General features: G+C 44.5%; 1 protein-coding gene across 5 annotated transcripts in view; it reads right to left on the bottom strand.

Moving 5' to 3' along the window:
• Positions 1–19,497, bottom strand: part of shdb (Src homology 2 domain containing transforming protein D, b) — a 23,876-nt gene extending 4,379 nt beyond the window's left edge. The window contains exons 1-7 of one of the 5 annotated variants that reach the window (XM_031864030.1): positions 16,699–16,964; positions 16,187–16,435; positions 15,669–16,052; positions 13,743–13,893; positions 10,883–11,107; positions 2,854–2,931; positions 1,890–2,064 (exon numbers count right to left, since the gene is read on the bottom strand). In XM_031864030.1, coding sequence (XP_031719890.1) covers positions 1,890–2,064; positions 2,854–2,931; positions 10,883–11,107; positions 13,743–13,893; positions 15,669–16,001 — 962 coding nt within the window. In that variant the 5' untranslated portion in view covers positions 16,002–16,052; positions 16,187–16,435; positions 16,699–16,964. The other 4 variants (XM_031864031.1, XM_031864028.1, XM_031864029.1 and 1 more) reach the window with 4 other exon arrangements.
• Between the last annotated feature and the right edge of the window lie 229 nt (positions 19,498–19,726).

Raw genomic sequence — 19,726 nt, forward strand, 5'->3', positions numbered from 1 at the left:
ACACACACACACACACACACACACACACACACACACACACACACACAGTTAGATATGGTTAAGGTGCTAAAGTTAAGTGTGATTGCAACTCATATTTTTACACCTTTTGCTGCTGGATGTCGACACTGGCATAGAAACTCTGTAGTTGTTATTTTATCGATTTGAATCCAAAAGATGATAATCAAGTGAGAGGTAATTATTAGTAGTACGAATGTTTCTAAAGATTAATATTCAAGATTTCTAGGGAGAAAAATGAATACCAAATAAAAAAGAAACAACTTCTCTAGTCTCATTTTTCACAGCTGTACATTTTTAGTTACAGTAGTAACACCACAAAAGTATGGTAACATGCTCACAATGACAATGCTAACATGCAGATGCTAAGCAGCAGGTGTTTACCACATTCACCATCTTAGCTTAGCATGTAAGCACGCTAACATTTGCTAATTAACACTAAAAACAAAGTGCAGCTGTGCCAGAATTGGCATTGGAAGAGTATCTCTATCAAATTTTATGGCAATCTCTTCCATAGTTTTGGAAATTTCACGAAAAACTACAAATGCCAACCTCGTGGTGGCGCTAAAGGAAGAATAAGGGAATCGCCTCTGGGGACCAGGAATGTCTGTACAAAATATCATGGCAATTTATCCAGTAATTGTGAAGATACTTCAGTCCGGACCAAAGTTGTGAGCCAACAAACCAACTGAAACTGCCATCCATAGAGCCTTTCCTGTCTTGTGGCTGTAAATACATGCATAACAAAAAATAATACAATAATATAAACAACTGTTTGGGATAAACACAGCCAGTAAGTAACATAATTATATTCCTGCAGTGAAAATAATGAGATTTTCTTAGGCATGACTTGGTGAGGTGTACTGAATGCTACAGGTCGACAGTGATGCTGTTTCTGTTTAAAGCAGATCTAAAGGAAACGCAAAGCTCAAAACAGCCTCTAAGAGATCATCAGGGAGTACTGGGGCATAGTAATCAACTGCCATACTTAAGTGAATCTGTGCACATGTATCTGTTTGTGAGCACAACACTGTGTGCGTCGTGTGTGTGTGTGTGCGCACGTGCTTGTGCTCTCAAGGGGTGTCATGTGCTTGGATTTCATTAGTAAAACGGCCTTTTATGAGCACAGAAACAGCACATGAATTACACCAATGATGTCTGAAACTACAAGACCAAAGTAAATGCTTCCTTTTAATGTTCAGACTTAATTAGTTCTCATTCCAACCTTTCGCAATTCTGTAAGCTCTCACCGCTGCTGCTTAGCCTAAACACATAACTGCTTCTTTTGAATGTGTCCGTGCCCTTAATAGATCAAAGCGGTGCAATAAAATTCAGTTTTTTATTTATTTGTGGGATGTACAACCCCTTTCTTACTGAAATATTCAAAATCAGTCAAATAACAGTGTTTGATAACGTATGAGCATGGCAACCATGCAGAGACACTTACAGCCTGCAGAGATTAATAGTTTATGCTAATTGCATTTACATGCACAAATAATTGCATAATTTATATTTGTTTGATGAATTTAAACATCAGAATAATGCTCCAGACAACATGCCTGCTTTAATCTTATGTTTCTGCGATGTGTCTTATTCCTTACAGTACTTGGATTGGTACATGTGTAACTATTGCACAGCATTGTTCGCAGCTGATGTGAACTGTATGATCAGTACTATTACTGCTATTTATCTTTCTTCATCCTGTATTATATTCAAGGTAATTAAATGTATGACAACAGAGACACTCATTAACTATCAAAAGCCCCTAATTTGATTAACCCTTAATTGGAGTGTGTGCGTATATATACACACACTCAGACACATCCATGTGTTAATGTAGCTCCTGTGGGTGTAACAGAAGACTGCGTACATACACCTGCTTCTCCAGAGGCAGAGTAGGGTCCACTCTCTCCCCCACCATGGTGAGGCCTTCCTGTGGCATTCGAAACTTCATCCCCCCTCCTGCCAGCGGGCTGGACCTGGGCCCCGGCGGACGCAACCGCTCTGTGGGCGACGAGGAGCGGTCCCACTCTGCGCCATCAAACTGCACTGTTGGCAGACGGGGAGAGAAAAAGTGAGTCAGAGTATTTACACAGTGCTATGATCAAAAGGGATTAAACCTCACAGCAGGATTTGGGTAAACACCAGACATCCGGCTATTGCAAAACCACGCATGCAGCCGAGAGACCTCTCGTGGATGGGTCAAAGTAGAGGAGAGCCTGACAGACTGCAAAACTATCAGCATCATCACAATTACCGGCATCAACATTTTTATGAGTCACCGAGGGCAGATAAGAGACAGGAAGTTGGCGTCTTCCCTGCTTGGCTCTGTTGCAAGTCTTTGTCTTCCACTAGGCTACGCTGCAGATTACTTAATGTTGACGATACTGATTCTATTCTGGAGCAAATTACGTGTACAGACCAAAGTGTTATTTACCCCTTCTGTGCCTGATTTTGGTGAAATTCAATCTACAGAACTTGTAATTAAACATTAAGTGTACCGTAGCACTTTGAAGTACCTTAAAATGAACAAGGCAGACATCTCAATTTAGAGGGAGCTTTTCATGCGTGGTTGATTCAGGAGGGGAATGTGGTAATTTAAGAAGGGAGAGCTTTAAACCCCCCAGAAAACTGACAACACAACAAAAGCAACAGGCAGGGACAAATGCAAGGTGGTGCAGATGCAGGCTGCAGGGTTGTTGTTTTTTTTGGATGGAGGTAGAGCAGATGTAGGACAACAGCTGGGTCATGAAGGACAGGGTGACTGCATACGAGTGTGTTGGCGGTGACAAAGGGAGGCAGTAAAGGGGGAGGGTTGTGTTCAGGGTGGGAGGTCACCTGGCTCTCTGACTGGGGGCTCCTCCTCCAGCTGACCCACCGGGGCGGGCCAAGGCAACTCCGACAAGTCCCTCATTTCTAATAGAGGGAAGGGGAGCGGGGAGGAGGCGAGAGAAACAAAAGGGAGCGACAGAGTGAGAAAACAGCAGATGGGCTCGAACAAAGTAACTATGGGAGGATATGTGAGAGAAGTGGTGGTGATTAAAGATGCAAGACTGAAATCAGGTGCAAGATTTGAATGTGAGGAGGCGAGAGTGAGCAAGAAGTGAGATGTGGAAGCCCTGTTGAGAGGGTGCATGTGTGATTACATGACAGCGATGTGGTGTGTAATCAACTATACCTCCTGTCATGAAGAAAGGGAATAAACTCTAGCTCCTGTCTCTTTGCTTCATCACACTTGTGGAATAACCATCTTCAGACCCTTTATTTACATCATGTTATGTGTGAAAAGACTGAAGAAGGCAAAGAAGATAACAGCAGAGAGGACATGAGAAGTCAGAGGCTGCATTATTTATAGTCATTTGAACAAATCCACTTTAAGAAACAGTCTAGTAGCAGTAGATGCAATGAAAACAAAACGTGACTTTATGTGCACTGCAACCCACAGAGCAGTGAGCCAGAGGAACAGCGGAGCGCGGGGGCAGAATAATGCTCCATTCACTGTCCTACCAACAGTAGCAGAGCGGCAGAAGGTTCACAAAACTGAAAATAGCTCATTATCTACCGTGGCAGGCAACCATGTACTTTAACAGTCATTACTGCAGCCTTACACACACACGGACACACAGTCGCATTATGCGATTTGCCAGTTCCACACCGTGCATTCGGCTCCTGCTCACAGCGAAAACGGATTACAAAACAAATAAAAGGAAAAGTGGGGTGACGTCTTAATGAGCCGACAAATCCAAAGACCCCCCAGGCCGGCGACATCAAAGGCCATTTGAATAGGCGTTTGGAGAGAGACCCAAGCTGTACATACATGCCCCTCTCCCTCCCTGGTTAATTATTGAGCAGGCAGACACACTCCGCCACTTTCTCTGGCTCTCCGTGAATTATTGATGCATGGCGCAGTACAATGGCCCCATCTGGAGCAGCCCGCACCTCCGCTGAAGCCAGGATTAAAGTGTGGCCTGGCACCCCTCAATAGCAGACATGCATGCACACAAACACACCAGACACCTCGAAACTCCAGCTCTGCCACACTGCTGCCTGTCCGCTCGCCACCACATCACATTTCACACCTCTAATTTTCAAGCAAAACTGAGAGTCACCTATTGGAAAGATAGAAGGGTGTAAAGGAGAAGCACACAATAGCAAGTGAAGGGTAACAAGAAAGGAGAGAGAGAGAAAATAGAGACAGCCAAGACAATTTATTACAAATGTGCTCAGCCATCTGAGTGACAGATAAGCTGGGGTAGTGGTGTTACACAGACGGAGGGGGAAATTCCATCAAGATTCCTTTTCTTTGGTTTTCAGGTGGCTGCTGTCCCTCTTAAGGAATCATTCTGTTTGGTGTTCTTGAATATTGTACCTTGAAAGTTGTATTTTGCTTTGCCAAAAAATAAGAGGTGAGATGATTTCAATTGTTTCCCCAGGCTTATCCTAATTTCTTTTTTTGGCTTTGGACATGGATATTTCAAACAATACACTTGTTTCTGGCATCCATTTCATTTATCTTATAAATTGTTGAGTTTCAAACCCGTTTTTTGGGGGGGGTTTGGGTATTGGAAGTTCTCTTGTCATAACAACATTCAATGTCAAATCACGGCCTGATTGGATAAGTAGAATGAAAACCAGTAGATGACTGGATCCTTAGGTCCTTGATAAAAACCTTAAAAAGGTGGAGTCAGCGATTTTGTCAAAGTAAGCGCATATCTCCTCACAGTCCGCTAGCTTTCCATTCTGTGTGTGTGTGTGAAGGGGGGAAAAAAATGGTGTAAACAGCCCCGGCTCTGTAAATATGCAACAAAATAAGTGTCTCGAACCGAGCTACACAACAATGTTCCAGCCAATCAGCAACAGGGGAAAGGTCATGGATGTATAAAGAGAAAGGCAACACAATACAAAATCTATTAATAGTATTTGTTTGGCACAAATATCAACAATGAAGAATTGCTGACTCCACCTTTAATACTTCTCAAATATCAAAATAATAATAATCACAAAAATGTAAAAGTGACCAATAAACAAAACAACAGAAATAATCAGACCCATAACAGATGTCCGTGTCTCTGTGGCTCATGCTGTGCAATGTCTGCTTTACGGTGCGGCTACAACTGACAGGTCGCGACCACGCTGATGTCCGCTCTGAGAGTTGTACGTGTTTTTCGTCTTACAACGTAAACCCTTCCCCAGTGTGTCTTCAGAATGTGAAAGTTCATTTTAACATTTTGGTTGTCAAAAAAATGTCTTGTTCAGCGCTCAGTTGAACTTAGCTCCACCCACGTCTGGTTGCAAAAAAAAAAATTCACTGTAGTCCACAAACCAATGGGTGTTGTCTCAGGGACAATGTCAACTTCTTATATACAGTCTATTGTTCAGTCAGACCCATCACCACTGGCAGTGTGGAGATAGGTCTGGATATGCACAGCTAGATTTAGGGTAACCCCTCCTAACCCTGCAGGCTCCACCATGATAACTGGGACTAGTGTCTTTCTTTTATCCAGGAGAATTGGCCGCTCTCTCTACTGCAAAAGGCTGAACATACAAACAAACACACAAACCTTGCCACAACTCCTCACTGTGATAACAAAAGGCTGAATACCAAGCTAACACACACACACACACACACACACACACACACACACACACACACACACACACACACAGACAATCACGACATGTCACTCATTCACTGGAAGGGAACATCTGGCTTCCATTCACTTCTAATGGGAACCTGTGGATCTCTCATAGATAGCGGGCTATTACAAGACAATGAGAAGCACTAATGGTTTACGGACAAAGGCACTCTCATCAGCGCTCACAGCATCGGTTCATGATTTGTGCTTAAAATCTACTCCACTGTATTCATTATATATGCTTAAACAAAGGAGTGTTTTTCCACCATCAGTTCCGTTTCCCATCTTACCCCAGCTAAAGAAACAGGCTACAGCGATTCAGTAATCTTTGGTCTGCAAAAAATCCCACATGTGCTGGTGCCTCTTCTACCTGCTAGTAGCAATTACCCGAAATAATGTGAGGGGGAGGGAATGACCAGACCTTTCTGTGTTGCACACAGGACACATCGCCTTGAGTGACAGATTACCAACTTTTCAAGCACACCAGCTGTTTTCTGTGGCCGTGTAATAAAGGAAGAACAGACAAAGACAATGGAACAGCTTCATTAGGTCCATTAATGAAGACATCTGTTTTTCAAACAGGCCTGGCATCACATCTTTTCTCCGCACACAAAGACCTTCTGCTGGGCAAAATGGTCCCCAGGCAGACAATTAACACCTTATGCCGGTGAAGAAGAAAAACACAAATTCATACAAGTTTCCTTTTCCTAATATGCATCCACACCATTTAGATTTGAATTTCAACCACCACACGTCTTGTCCGTGTATCCATTTTCCAGGCATTCATTAAATCTATCCCTCTTTCCTCCTCGCACCGCTTTCACCTTTCTTCCTCTAAGTGGGGCATTATCTCTCTTTTGATATTCCCTCGCTCCTCTCGTCTCTTGCCCTACTCTACTTCCATCACCCCTCCACCCATCTCTCACGTCGGGCGGCGAGAGGGAATCACGAAGGACATGCCTTTTCATTAATGTCAGTGAAGGTTCACGCTGAAGGAGAAAGAAATGCAACAATGGGGAGAAGGAAGGGGCAGGTGAGAGGAAATGTGACAAAGAGTAAGAGTAAAGAAACAGAGGAAGCGACAAGAGTCCTTCCACTGTAATGGTAAATTGATGAAGAGGCTGGTCAGATGGAAATGGAAACCTTTTTTTTTTTGTGTGCGCTCACATTTGCATGCACACACACACAAATACATTTCAAGGCCCCTACAGGGACATACACACATGCAGAACAGCCCAGAAAACCTTGTTCTGTCCTGTCGGACACCAACACATACAGATGCAGACCATCCATCAAGGTGTCTTTGCAAGCTCTGCTAAACCGACCTTCCGTATCACTTTAAAGCACCCTTCAGCATCTAGCCCAAAATACTATTCACACAAGAATGGATAAAGCAATCCAATGCTCTGGATGCTGATCTTAAGTACATTAAAGGTTTACCATGTTCAGCATCTTAGTTTAGCATGCTAACATCTGCCCACTAGCCCTAAACATAAAGGTCAACTGAGGCTGATTGAATGACATTAGTTTTGCAGATATTTGGTCATAACCCAAAGTATTGGACAAATTCAACCTTTGACCTGATGATGGCTCCAGATGAAAAGTGAAGGGATCCCCAAAGGGATCACCCGTGAGAAGAGAACTCTGTTGTGAAGTTGATCGTTGATTTTAGAAAAAAGAAGGCAAAGACGCACACCCTCGTCAGCATCATAGGAACAAGTTTGCAGATTTTATGTTCCTGGGAACCAGCATCACAAACAATCTGACTTGGTCATCACACATCTCCATCCTCGGGAAGAAAGCTCATGAACGGCTGTATTTCTTAAGGAAACTTAAAAAGGCAAAATCCCGATGGGGACATGCATGTCTGTTCTGTTCCAAATTTCATGCCATCAGAACATTTTACTCAAAACCACAAACGGCAACATCATGGAGGATCACATGGATACCCACTTTAACATGTTTTTGTGCTGAAAACAGTTTGTCTGAACCAATTTAAAAGAAAAACACAAGCCGTTTGCCTTTATGACACACACATTCATTCTGGGGAGCTTCCCTGCAACAGCCCCTGTCTTCTGCTGTTGCCTAATGAACAGCTGGACTGGAACAAGTGGAGGATAAGTGCTTTTCTCAATGGCACCATGATAGTAATTTCTAGGGATGGAAACGTTATTCATTCATCCGTCCTCATCCAGATTTCCAGCTGATTTGCGACTCTCTAATCATGCTCACACTCCCATCTATCGACAGCCATCATCTCCATCCAACAGCTCAAAGCTCCTTTACTGGACTGAAAACTGACAAACATGAAATACCTGAAACATGCATTCATCTGTTCGTTAGTTGTTGCCATCAGAGAGATAATTAGATTGTGCCTTTCATTAGCGCACTAATTGGTGCCGAATGGTTGCAGAGCCAATCACTCTCCGCTGGACTGTCTATTGACTTCCAAGAATTAATGACTGCTGTAATTTGAGTTGGATGGTGGTGACTGGAGACAGCTTTCTAACGTCGCAATTAAAACCCATCGAACTGAGAGCAGTCCGACCCCTCAGGCACTGCTAGATTCACACTCGCACAGCTGAAGTGGGCACTGGAAAATAAATTAAAATGCTTTGGAGGCAAGCTTATTTCTGAGACTATTTGAAAAACAGCCGTAGAATGCAATACTCACCCGGGCGATTACATTTAAGCAAGGATAAGCTGTGAAAATCATAATTACAGAGATTCTCCTCAGAAGCGCTTGCATGAATGCAATGCACGCAAATCCACATACAATATGCACCAGCCCCCCCCCCCCCATTTGTGCCAACATGCACACAACCTCTTCTCACCCTTGAATTAGGGGGGCCTGATAATCAGAGCTGGAAAACCTAGTTGAGAATCCACATGTGTGTGTGTGTGCGCCTGTGTGAAGGTGATGATGAGGGGCTGCTGGCAGATTGCGAGGCCCCCCTTTGCCCCCCTGCAGCGGGTTATCTGAGTGAGTGTGTCACATCCACAGGGAGGGAGGGCCATGGGGACAGCACCATCACCGCTGCTGCGTTGGCACATAGATAGATAGATATAGATATAGATAGATATAGATATATGAGAGATGCGTTAGCAGATGACGGATTGCACCTTGCCACAATGGCCCCGACTCCCCCCGACCATTAATTCTCCTCAAGGCCCCTCCCCTCTGCAACACTGGGCGTCCATAAACAGCCATTGAGCTGCCACCAAACATACCATAACCTTCCATTTCTCTCCAGCTAGCTTTCTCCACAGCCTCTCTGTCCATCTCTCTTTTTCTGCTCCGTCCTTCTCATCTCTCCCCTCCCTCACATGTGGGCCGTGCCTAGCAACACAGAGTGGCTCTGGGAATATGGATTAAATGTGAGAATGGAAAACACTGTTTGTGTGTTTACACTCCAGTGCTTTGGTCTGCTCAGACAGACAGCACGCCAGCTCAGAGTGCTGACTCCAAATGGAAAAAACAAGGGGTCAGACGACTCGAGTCGCACAAGCGTTTCCCTCCACTGCGCTCTCTAATGGTACTGTGAGCACTGCTCTGCAGGAGCGCAGACTGTATTGCAGCACAAAGAGGAAAAGCTGGAGAGGAATAAAGCGACAGATGAAGCAGGAATGAGCGCTAAGTAGGCGAGGGCTGATATTGGCTTTTAAATTAACTGTCGTGCGCCTCCTTTTAACATCACCTCCGCTCTCAAATAAGTTACGGAGCCTCTTTGCTGCTCCTCTGCTTAATGCGATTACAGCCTGAACATGGTGTGAATGTCTTTGTGTGTGTGTGTGTGTGTGTTCAGACAATGGTGCGCTGACCATGACTCTCTTATTACCACTGGATCGGTCATGCACACGCAGGCATGTAATTAACTGAGAAGAGAAAGGGGGGGGGGGGGGACACAGGAGGGAAGAGGGGAGGAGAGGCGAGAATGGAGAAGAGTGCGTACGAGGCTAGGTTGATTTATTATCCCATCACCTTGACCTCGGTGACTTGGAGATGCAGCTCAATTAAGCCGACTTGGCCTTGCCTGCCTTACACTGATCCTCTCCTAAATGACCCATCAGTCCAGTTCTGTTTCCCTTTACCCCTCCGGTTCTCTCATTTCTACTTCACTCTCTCCCTCCAATTATATTCAATACACGGAACGTAATAAGGTTTGGGACGTGACATGCACCGTCTGAAAAATAGTAATCATGCACTGACGCCGATTATTTTACATGAGGATTATGAAAATAAAGGATTCGTTCCTCTGCTAACCTTCTCTCTCTCATATACACACACACACACACAAGACATCGCCGACAATTCTAATGATCATCTCAGAGGTTGTTGTTCTGACTGTGGTCCGTCATATGTGAGAGAACAATAAATCAATGGTCAGCAGGAGGTGTTTAGATGCAGTAAAAGAAACGGAGAGATGCGTGTCATCTGAGCTGAGACAGTGAAGGTCACAGCACTCTGTTTTCTGCACACACACAAAAAACAAAAAAGGATTCCGAGCTGTAGTGATGGGGGAAGACTCTACATTAAAAGGTCAGGACAGTGAGATGAGTATTTCACTATGTAGTGATGGCAGCATGGCTCCCTGTGTGCTCCTGGCTTTGACCTTAAAACAGCCCTTAACCATTTTAACAAATCCATTTTTTTCGTTTTTTAAATGCACATTTTGTGAGATACGTCTTATGCTTGACACCCAGAAGCTCTGGGAGTTGTACAATTGTCTGTGCAGTAGGTGGTAGGGATTCAATGTTTGGCTAAATGACACTTACAATACAATGGATGATTGCCAATAGGGCGGCATTAAACCGGGTGTTCAGTTAAAAGGGATTTTCCTGCAAACTGCTTCGCCATCCTAAATATTACAACCTCAATTTTTGCTAAAAGCTTATATTCTGGGACGCTCTGAATATCGATTTACATATGCAATGAAGCATGATTCAGCAGCTCCATGGTCTAAAATGTATTCATCAATTGATTTCCTGTATAATTCTGACATTTCTCAGAACAACTGCCATGTTCTCCAGTTTGAAAATTACAAGCAAAGACCAGTAGACAGTCCAGTCAGGGGAGCATTCCTCCAATCAGGTGAGGGAACTTCTAATTGAAGGACAGCTTATCGATTATCTCTTACAACCAACATGTAGGTGGCTTTTGCCAGACCGTGCTCGGCCCTGATATTTATTGACTTTACTGTAAGAATATTGTCATAATCTTTACCAGTTACCTGCAAAAGCTTTGGAGATGTGATCCTTCTTCCATTCCCAGGGTTGGTCATACTCATCAGCCGGTCTCTCGTCGTCTTGCGGCAGCCTGCTGCTCTCCTTGCTCTCCTCCTGAGGTTCTCCGTACAGCAGCCCCGGGCGCTGGCCTCGCTCATCTTCATAGGGCGTATCGTAGAGCTGCACTCCCCCCCGCGACCGTCCTCCTCCTCCTGGACCGCGCTGCAGCTCTGTTGATGTATATGCAAAACAACACAGATTCATAACCTGACACATGCAAGCACGCAAAAATAAAAATAAAAATCTTCTTGGATGCGTTACCAGTCTGCAAGACACAACAGGCAACGTTAACAAATCATATTTGCCACTAGCGATGAAGTTCTCCGAAACACAAGTGACATTATTCTTCAGTCAAAAGAAAAAGCCTGTTGAGTTCTGACATGACTTGAATTAGAGGAGAGAGAAAAATGATGTTTACACAGCTTGCCGTGGGCTCAGAATCTCATATAGGGGGGCTTAATAAGGCCTCGGGCTAGATGCCGAGTTGCAACACGTTAGACAAACTCCTCCTTTCTCTCGTCCACCTTAAATCCCAGCAGCAATCTAGCACGGCTCACAACAGCATCCGTGTTCCCTCATTAACATTTTCATCACTTTCTCAGTGGGTTCCAACCCGGGAAATGTTTCTCAGCACTTGCAACTGTTGTGTGGCGTCAAATATGGCCATGAGATAAAAGGCTTTAAGATTATTGACGCACAAGAGGAGGAAATCGGATTTCTAAATGCATCAAAAGGAGCCTCTAGGCTGCAGCAGCGATGGCGCTTTGATATGTTGACCTCAAAAATGTACCCTTTAAAAAAAAAAATACAGGTGGTAACAGAAGACGAAAAAATGAGGGGGGGAAAAGAAGGAGTCGGCATCTTTTGTGCACACAGCCAGCAGCCTTGCAAAGGAGGTGCACTCCCCTGAGAAGGGAACAGGACTAAACAGAAGGGTTCCCCGGTGAAAGGCAGGGGGGGAAACTTTAACCTTCACACGACAAGACACCGCTATTGGGCGGCCCTGTAGTCACCATGGCGACCAAGTGGAGGGCTTGGGGAAAGGCCCCGAGGTTGTGAGGAAGAGGGTGGAGGGGAAACGGAGAGAGGAGGAGGAGCAAGGCGAGGGGAGGAGGGATAGAGGAGGCGGTGGGGCGAGGAACAGGAGGAGAGGGAAGAGTAAAAAGGAAGCAGTGAGGAAACAAGGGGAGGAGGGGAGGACAAGGGAGGGAGGGGGGGGAGGTCTGTCAGCGTTTGATGTTAAGTCATTGAGACAGAAGCACAGCGGGGCTGAATGCTGCTCTACCTGCGCTGGGAACCCGCGGTGTCAGCGACAGCCTGGAGATGGAGAAGATGAAGGCGGGGAGATAAAAACAGGCGGACAGGAAGGTGAAATAGATTGAAGACTGAGGAGAATGACAGATGAATGTCAGAGCTGGAACAATCTTTGATCCTTGTGAACTAAACTAGAAGCACTGAAGATGGGTTTTTTCCCCTAAAACATAGTCAAAAAAAGCACACAGGTGTCTTTTGAGGACAGTCTTTGTGAGAGATAATTACTATCCCGATCTGGAGTCAGTCTTTGCCGCTCTGCTGTGTGTTTTTTGATGAGCAACAACAGACAGAGACAGACGGACAAAAGCAGGCAGACAGACAGACAGACAGACAGGACAGACAGCCCTGGAGTGACGGGCTCAATTCAAAGTAAATGAAAGCGCTGAGACAGACGACGCTTTGCCAAACGCTCTGCAATCACCGCTCAGAATCTAATCTCCCCAGCTGCAACGACAAAAGATTTTGTTCAAGGTTTCTCAATTAGGCAACTGAAGCCTGATAGTATGAACTTCATTTGACCACCAAAAAGCCAGGGGAAAGTGACAACGGACAGAGGACCGGACATAGTTTTTGCGACAGGACAGATTAGAGAGAAAGCCAGACTCCCCTCAGGGCCGGGGAGAGCCCTCCAGATGAAGTGAGAGAATGGAGGAAGAGGAGGGGGGGAGGCTTTAACACTAAATCGCTGGAACAGAGCAGGGAGAGTGCGAGGGAAAGGGGCAGACAGAGATGTTATGGGAGGAGAGACAAATGGAAAACGATAGATGTGAGCTCGATGATGTGGGAGAAACTCACAAGGGAGGAGGGGAGGCTCTGAGACTGGATACTAGGCAGACGCCTCTAAAGGGATGTTTCACCAGGCTGAGAGCGTGCGACGGGCTAAAAGCACGGCGGAGTGGACAGGTCCAGCTAATGTAGAACTGTCTACCAACGAATTGAGTCATTAAACCGGAATTACTGAGCAATACTGTGTTTAACACTAGTGATCCTAGAACAAAGGAGAATATGGAAATAAGGATGCAGTATTCTGCAACTGCAGAAACACTTCACTATTTAAAAAAAAAAAAAAAAAAAAAAAAAGGAAGAAGGGCGATAACGACTCAATAAGTCATTGATCATCTCAGGGTTGTTCATCAAAAAGAAATTGCTGACAGATTTAAGATCAATGACGACACTTCGTGCCACAGTTATACGAGATGGTGCGCCTGAAAAGCAATATAACAGCAGACTGCTTTTTATGTCAGGTAAGAAGTCTGAATTTAACCCTTCAGGATGTTCACTTACTCTCATATTATGAAGGCAATTCTGATTAATTAAGTAATTAATTATTGGATGGGTTTACGACATGTGGAGAGAACTGGCAGAGAGAACTATAATACAAAAAGGAAGCAGGAGAGGGAATGGGACTAAAGCACTGCACCTCTATGGTAACAATGTGGGTCACTGAAACATTAGAATACTGATAAGACACCGACCGATGAGTGCACTGACCTGTTATGACCCTCTGGGCCTCATACGGCTCCATGTAGCCGTTGTTCTCACAGGGAACAGGTCTGAGATCTGGCTCTGGCCTGTGGTCCACGCGAGCGTCGAACGGGTCAGAATAATCTGTGTCGCCTGCCAATGGAGCAGACGGCACCACCTAAAGGACAAAACACATGACTGATGAAGAGAAATGGGTTCGGTTACAGAGCATCGACGTGTCCTTGTCGGAAACAAAACGTCACCATTGACATTTACACAATAAATGCAAACCAATTTCCAATGTTGTTGTTTTGCAGACACAAAATTAAAATCACAGATTTCTGACTTTCAGCCAGTGTTTAAAAGCTGTTATTCAATCACACTTTTAAAACACTTGAATTAAAGCATCCGAGACAATAGCTCATCAAGACAAGAGATGGAGAGAGCAGCGCAACACTCTTCACAAAGCAATCACACCCTCACTGAACGGAGCGTTAACTAGGATTGGTTACAGACGAAATGCGTTTTGGTATCATCAAGACACTAATTTGCATCCTTCGTGTGCAACATCGCAAAACCATACCAAAACTATAGCAGCTATACAATGTAGTTCCCTCTTAAAACCCTTGAAGAAGGGACTACATCGCACGTTTGTTGTTTACATGCAATGCAGCCAGAAACCATCCTGTCTGAGGATCATGTGTTTTTTTTTGTCTGTGGGAAGAGAACACAGAGTGTACAGAGGGTGCTGGTTGCACAGGAGGAAAACAGTGATCAGCTGGCACAGTGACAGCTACACAGGCAGCCATATGGTCACAAACACACACATGTACATGTGCATATACTTATAAACACATACACATTTTGGCAAAGGGCTCTCTTCCCATCTCTTTCTCTCTGACAAAGGGAATCGCTGTCGCAAAAGGCTCGCTTCCTAAATTCCCACTAGACGCACACACGCCCTCACTAAATTACATTTTAATCCCATGTTGATTCTGTAACAGGTTATCTATCGATGCACAGGAATCTGCAATGTAAATCAGAGTGCGGTTGTTCCCACAGACCCTGGGAAATTAATGAGAGCAGGAGGAGAGCGGGGTAGAGGGGGGGGCTATCGACTGGAGTTAAGACTATTACTTCAATTCTCTTCAGGACTTTCGCACTTGTAGCACTTTCCACGAGCCGAGTCATGGATTTAACTGCAGCTATGAAAACCCTCAAATACTCCTTAACTTACTCAGCATATGAGAGCAGAATTAACTTGAGGACCATTTCCTTGTAAAACCTTTGCTTCCGCTCTAGTCGCGCCGTCTCAACATCCGTTTGCCTTTGTTCTTCGCAGTATCCGTGAATGTTCTCTACAGCACGACATGCACAGTACATAGCCGGAAAAGCACTGCAGTCCCGATGACATAAACAGCGCCACGGTATAAATCATACCGCCCCGTGGCCCTTGGCATATCACCGTACCCAGCACTGTAGAAGGCCCCTCACATGTGCTCATGCGGGGGTCTCTCTCAGCTTGGAAAACTAAACCCCATTTATTATTTATGAAAGGACATAAACTCAAGGGACTGTGACCCTCTCCGAATCAATGGTCCGCTCGAGCCATCAATAATTCTTTCTTCCATCTTGGGTAGCGAATTTATGTGGCGCTTGGGATGTAATGTGATTTATGTAAACAATGCATATTTGAGACACACATTACTAGTCACTTGCTTATGGAGTCTGATCGATAAAGCTGTCACGGTGATGGAAACGAGATGAGAAGTAGGGAGAGCATTGTTTTCTATCCTTCATCACTTATTTGCCTTCCCTTCATGCCTCCCTCTCACTTCCTCATAAAAAAAAAAAAAAACTGAATTTGTCATCACCCGCTTTTTGCTCGCTCGCTCGCTCGCACATGCGCACGCGCACACGCACACACACCAGCTGAGAATCAGAGGCTCTTACAGGCTCTTGTTGGTCCTCTAAAGAGACAGTACTGAGGAGGATCTTGGTGCGTCCCAGCTCCTGGGAGTCCACTTTGATCAGTCTGTGTTTGGGAGACTTCACGTCTACACTGGATGACTTCATGGGAGACCCATACACCGGTGTGGCAGGGTCAGAGGTCCCAGACTCGCCCCTGGACCTGTTTTCTGAGTCCTCGTAGGGATCCTCGAAGTCCAGGTCCCTCTGGAGCCGGTAGGCTTTGAGGATCTCGCTCTCCGTGTAGTCTGGTGTGGGCGGCTGCGGAGGCACCTTCCTGCTGCCAAAGCTCAGGTAGTCTTTCAGCCACTTGGCCATCGCAGCTCTGCTTCCAAACGTGCTGGTGCGTGGTGGAGGGGGAGCAGGAGGCTGCAGAGGGCAAACAGGGACATGGGGGTTATTGCTTGGCCTTATTTCTCATGATAGTGTGAGCTATGAATTTGATTTTTGCGGCATGTTTTTCTGATTGTTGCAAGACAATTGAAAGATAAAAAGAAAATCACCAAAAATAGATTTTTTGTAATTCCCAGGTCCTGATCCTTTCACAATATCTGTGACGGACAACTTTCCGCTGACAGCAGAGCCTCAAGTGTTTGTTTACATGCACTCATGTGCCAATAAACTACACCAACAGCTGGGCTTTACGCACTCCTTTTGTTTTAAGCAGGGAGCAATAACGTCTGGCATCTGGACTTTGCCCAAAGGCTGCGATTACAATTCACACCCCTGCAATAAAGTCCAACGTTGACATGCTGATAACAAAAAAAAAAAGACAAAAGACTTAAAGTAAATATTAAAGCAATGAGGAATTAAAGAAATCGTGTTTCAAATTTAAACATCGTATTAATTGCTTTAATTTTGTAATTCAACCAACATTAAAACATAACATGTTTAGTTTGGCAGAGACGTTTTTGGAGGGAGCTATAACCAGTTTTTAACTTTCAATCTTAATAGTCACAAAAACACTGGATTTAATTACTAGAGAGCGCTGCGCTGTGAACGCGCACTCACTTACCAAACCTATTCAGTCCTTCAGCCACTTTATTCCGCGTTTCTTCATGTCGAGCACAATAAAAGCGGCACAGAAAAGTGACAAATCCTTCCACTGCTCGAGTTTTTTTTTTTTTTTACTCCACAAGAAAGGGAACAAAAAAAACGGCAGCTTTTCTAGTACAAAAACAAAAAGCACTGAAACCCGCCGTAGTTCCTCCAACGACTGACGGCAAACGTGCGAGTGAAGCGAGCGACTACAGCTTCGAGAGCAACTCAGCCGAGCGGTTAAAGGGGAGGCGCTTCAGTCCCAGTGGAATATCCTCCTATTCCCTTTCGCAGTCAGCCGACCGTTCATTCATTGAAATATCTGCAACAAGAGATGCATCCTCTTTCAAAACCACTATAACTGCTGCAAGCGGGGGAAGAAGTGAAGAAACCGGGGAGGTAAAAAAAAACAAAAAAAACAGAAATCAGCTCGCACGAAATGTGCATTATTGATTCGCATGACATCACTGGAGAATGTTCCTGTTTTAGCTTCACTGAAGGTTTTTCAAAAGGATTTTTTGCAGTTTCCCCCCCCAAAAAAAAAGAAAAAAAAAAAAAAAAAAAAAAGCTGAAGCCTGAAGGGGGAACAAAACTGTTATCTGCTTCCTTTATAAAAGTTTTGGTGGAGTAAGGAAATCTCATCATCATCATCATCTACAGCGGAGTTTAGACAGATGTGTAGACACAAAAACACGAGTTATTACAAAAACAAGAGGACAATAGCACTGAGGCCTGACCACTCTGATTGAAAACTAATGCATTTGGGGTTGAGTGTGTGTTTCATTCGTTTTGTTATCATCCTGTCTTGAGTGCGTGTTCATCCTCCCACAGATGTCCCATTAACCGTGTAGTCCAGGCTGGTAAATTGGATTGTGTGCTACAGTGGGTAGGGCCATCCAAGTCTGTTAAAAGGCCGTAAATGCCTCCTTCTTTATGACACTCATGAGCTCACTTTCTCCCAGGGGCGGGGAGATGGGATGAGGTCATTGTGCTACAATCCACTCCTACCACAAACATCAACATTATCCCATCAAGACCTTCACATCGTCCTCCTCCTGCCTGCTCCAGTGTTCACCAAGCGCTGACTTCAGACCCAAAGGGGGGGGGGGTGGGGGGGGTCACAGGGCTGCAAACATCTCGCAGGTCCCTGCAGTCCAATTTAAACCATTTATAGCAGTGAAGTTGTAAACTTGAAGACACGATCAATTTCATGACATCAGCCGACAGAAAAGGCATGTCAAAGTTCTCCAGGGTAGAAAGCCCCTCCGGACCCCTCGACCCCTTTAATGTCTCCTTCTTACTGCACTAAAAAGATGCTTTTTTTAAAAACATCAAAAGAGGAAGAGTGTGGCAAAACAAAATCTTGTGGGAACAAGATTCATACCGAGAGTCATTAACATGTGGGAACAAGATCAATAAGATGTGTTACAAGTTTTATCTTCTGGGAATGATACAGATCTTGTTGGCACAACATGGGACCTTGAGACAAGATCCATCTTCCCACAGGTGAAGATCTTTTTCTTCAGATGTCAAAGAAATACCATTTTCTGATTCTTCTTCTGCCCTTTCTTTGCATTTTATCCCTTGTCATGAATGTACCAGTAATCTTTCTCCTCTTCCCCCTCCCCACGGCTACACATTCCTGTTTTTCATCCGCACAATCCCTCCTCTTAACCCAGTAACATATTGTTTCCATCCTGGCTATATGGTGAGAGACAGAACTGTACGGAAAACAAACGATTGTTAACTGAGCAAGAGATGCAAAAATCAGAGGCAGAGAGAGAGAGAGAGAGAGAGAGAGAGAGGCAGAGAAAGACAGAGCCAGAGACAGAGAGACAGGCAAGCTGTCAGACTCAGCGAGAGGAAGACACATGGAGAGCACAGGGGAGAGAGGAAAACAGAAATGGAAAAATCAGGATCTCTCCCACAGTGAGAGATCATCACAAACAGGCAGACAGACAGGTATTCAGTCGTTGTGTTTTCCTTTCAAAGTAAACACAGTTTCATAGGAGCCAAAAGTGTAATTGAATCAAACAGAAACAACAAGGCGCAGTGGAATATTTCAGATAATTAATAAGACTCCCTCATTATAAAGGGCTAAATATGGATGTGACATTTTCTCCAAACTTTTAATAAGTTGTTGCTTTTTTTTTTTTGAACAGCTTCATTAATTACACAATCATGCCGTAGAGCACGAGCGGCCGTAGACATTCATGTACAGCCTGACACACATCGATAAAAGTTATCCTTTATTGAACTCATGCATTTAATTTAGGGTTGGAAAAGAGGCTTCACAGTTGAAAGACTCTTCTGTAGTTTGTCCTCTGCTGTGCATTTACTGCCCTCCTTTGGTGGCTGGTGTGTATTACATGTATCGTTTCTATTTTTTGATAACAACATGCAAGTCTAATTTTACTTGATAGTTTGGGAAAGTAATACAAAAAAAATAAAAGTTTGGTTAAGTAAATGAGGTAAAGATGGCCTAACTTAATTCGTATCCAATTACGACCAAGAACAGGGCAACATGGATGAAAGGAGTTAACGCCAGGACTTCAGTAAAATATCTATTTATTAAAGTATTTAAGCCCACTAGCACCCAAACTCGTAGAGTAATATTTAGTTAAGCCCTGCATCGAAGTATTGTATACATTTTTTCACTCACCTCGCTCTTTATTACAGTACAAAGGTAGTTGCTTCCGGGTTCAGCTCCTCCAGCGTTGCCATTGGTTACATTCACTATACCATTACAATGATTGGTTGAAAATGTCCAAAATAATGAACTTTCTCATAAACCCACCCCCCTCCGTTAAAGCGTGAGCTCGAGCTACCGACACAATGACAAAGTTGGACAAGACGGAATGCTTCTCTACCATTAACTCTGGCCTGTTAAACCCAAAATAACAGCACTGCACTTTACTACCACGTTGTGCAAGATGTCCCGCACGCGACAGTACATATCATCCATCATCGCCAATCAAACGCTGATCCGGTGTTTTGCGCAATGC

The sequence above is a fragment of the Anarrhichthys ocellatus genome, unplaced genomic scaffold, assembly GCF_004355925.1.
Source record: "Anarrhichthys ocellatus isolate YVR2014 unplaced genomic scaffold, GSC_Weel_1.0 scaffold30, whole genome shotgun sequence".
NCBI classification, from domain to species: Eukaryota; Metazoa; Chordata; class Actinopteri; order Perciformes; family Anarhichadidae; genus Anarrhichthys; species Anarrhichthys ocellatus.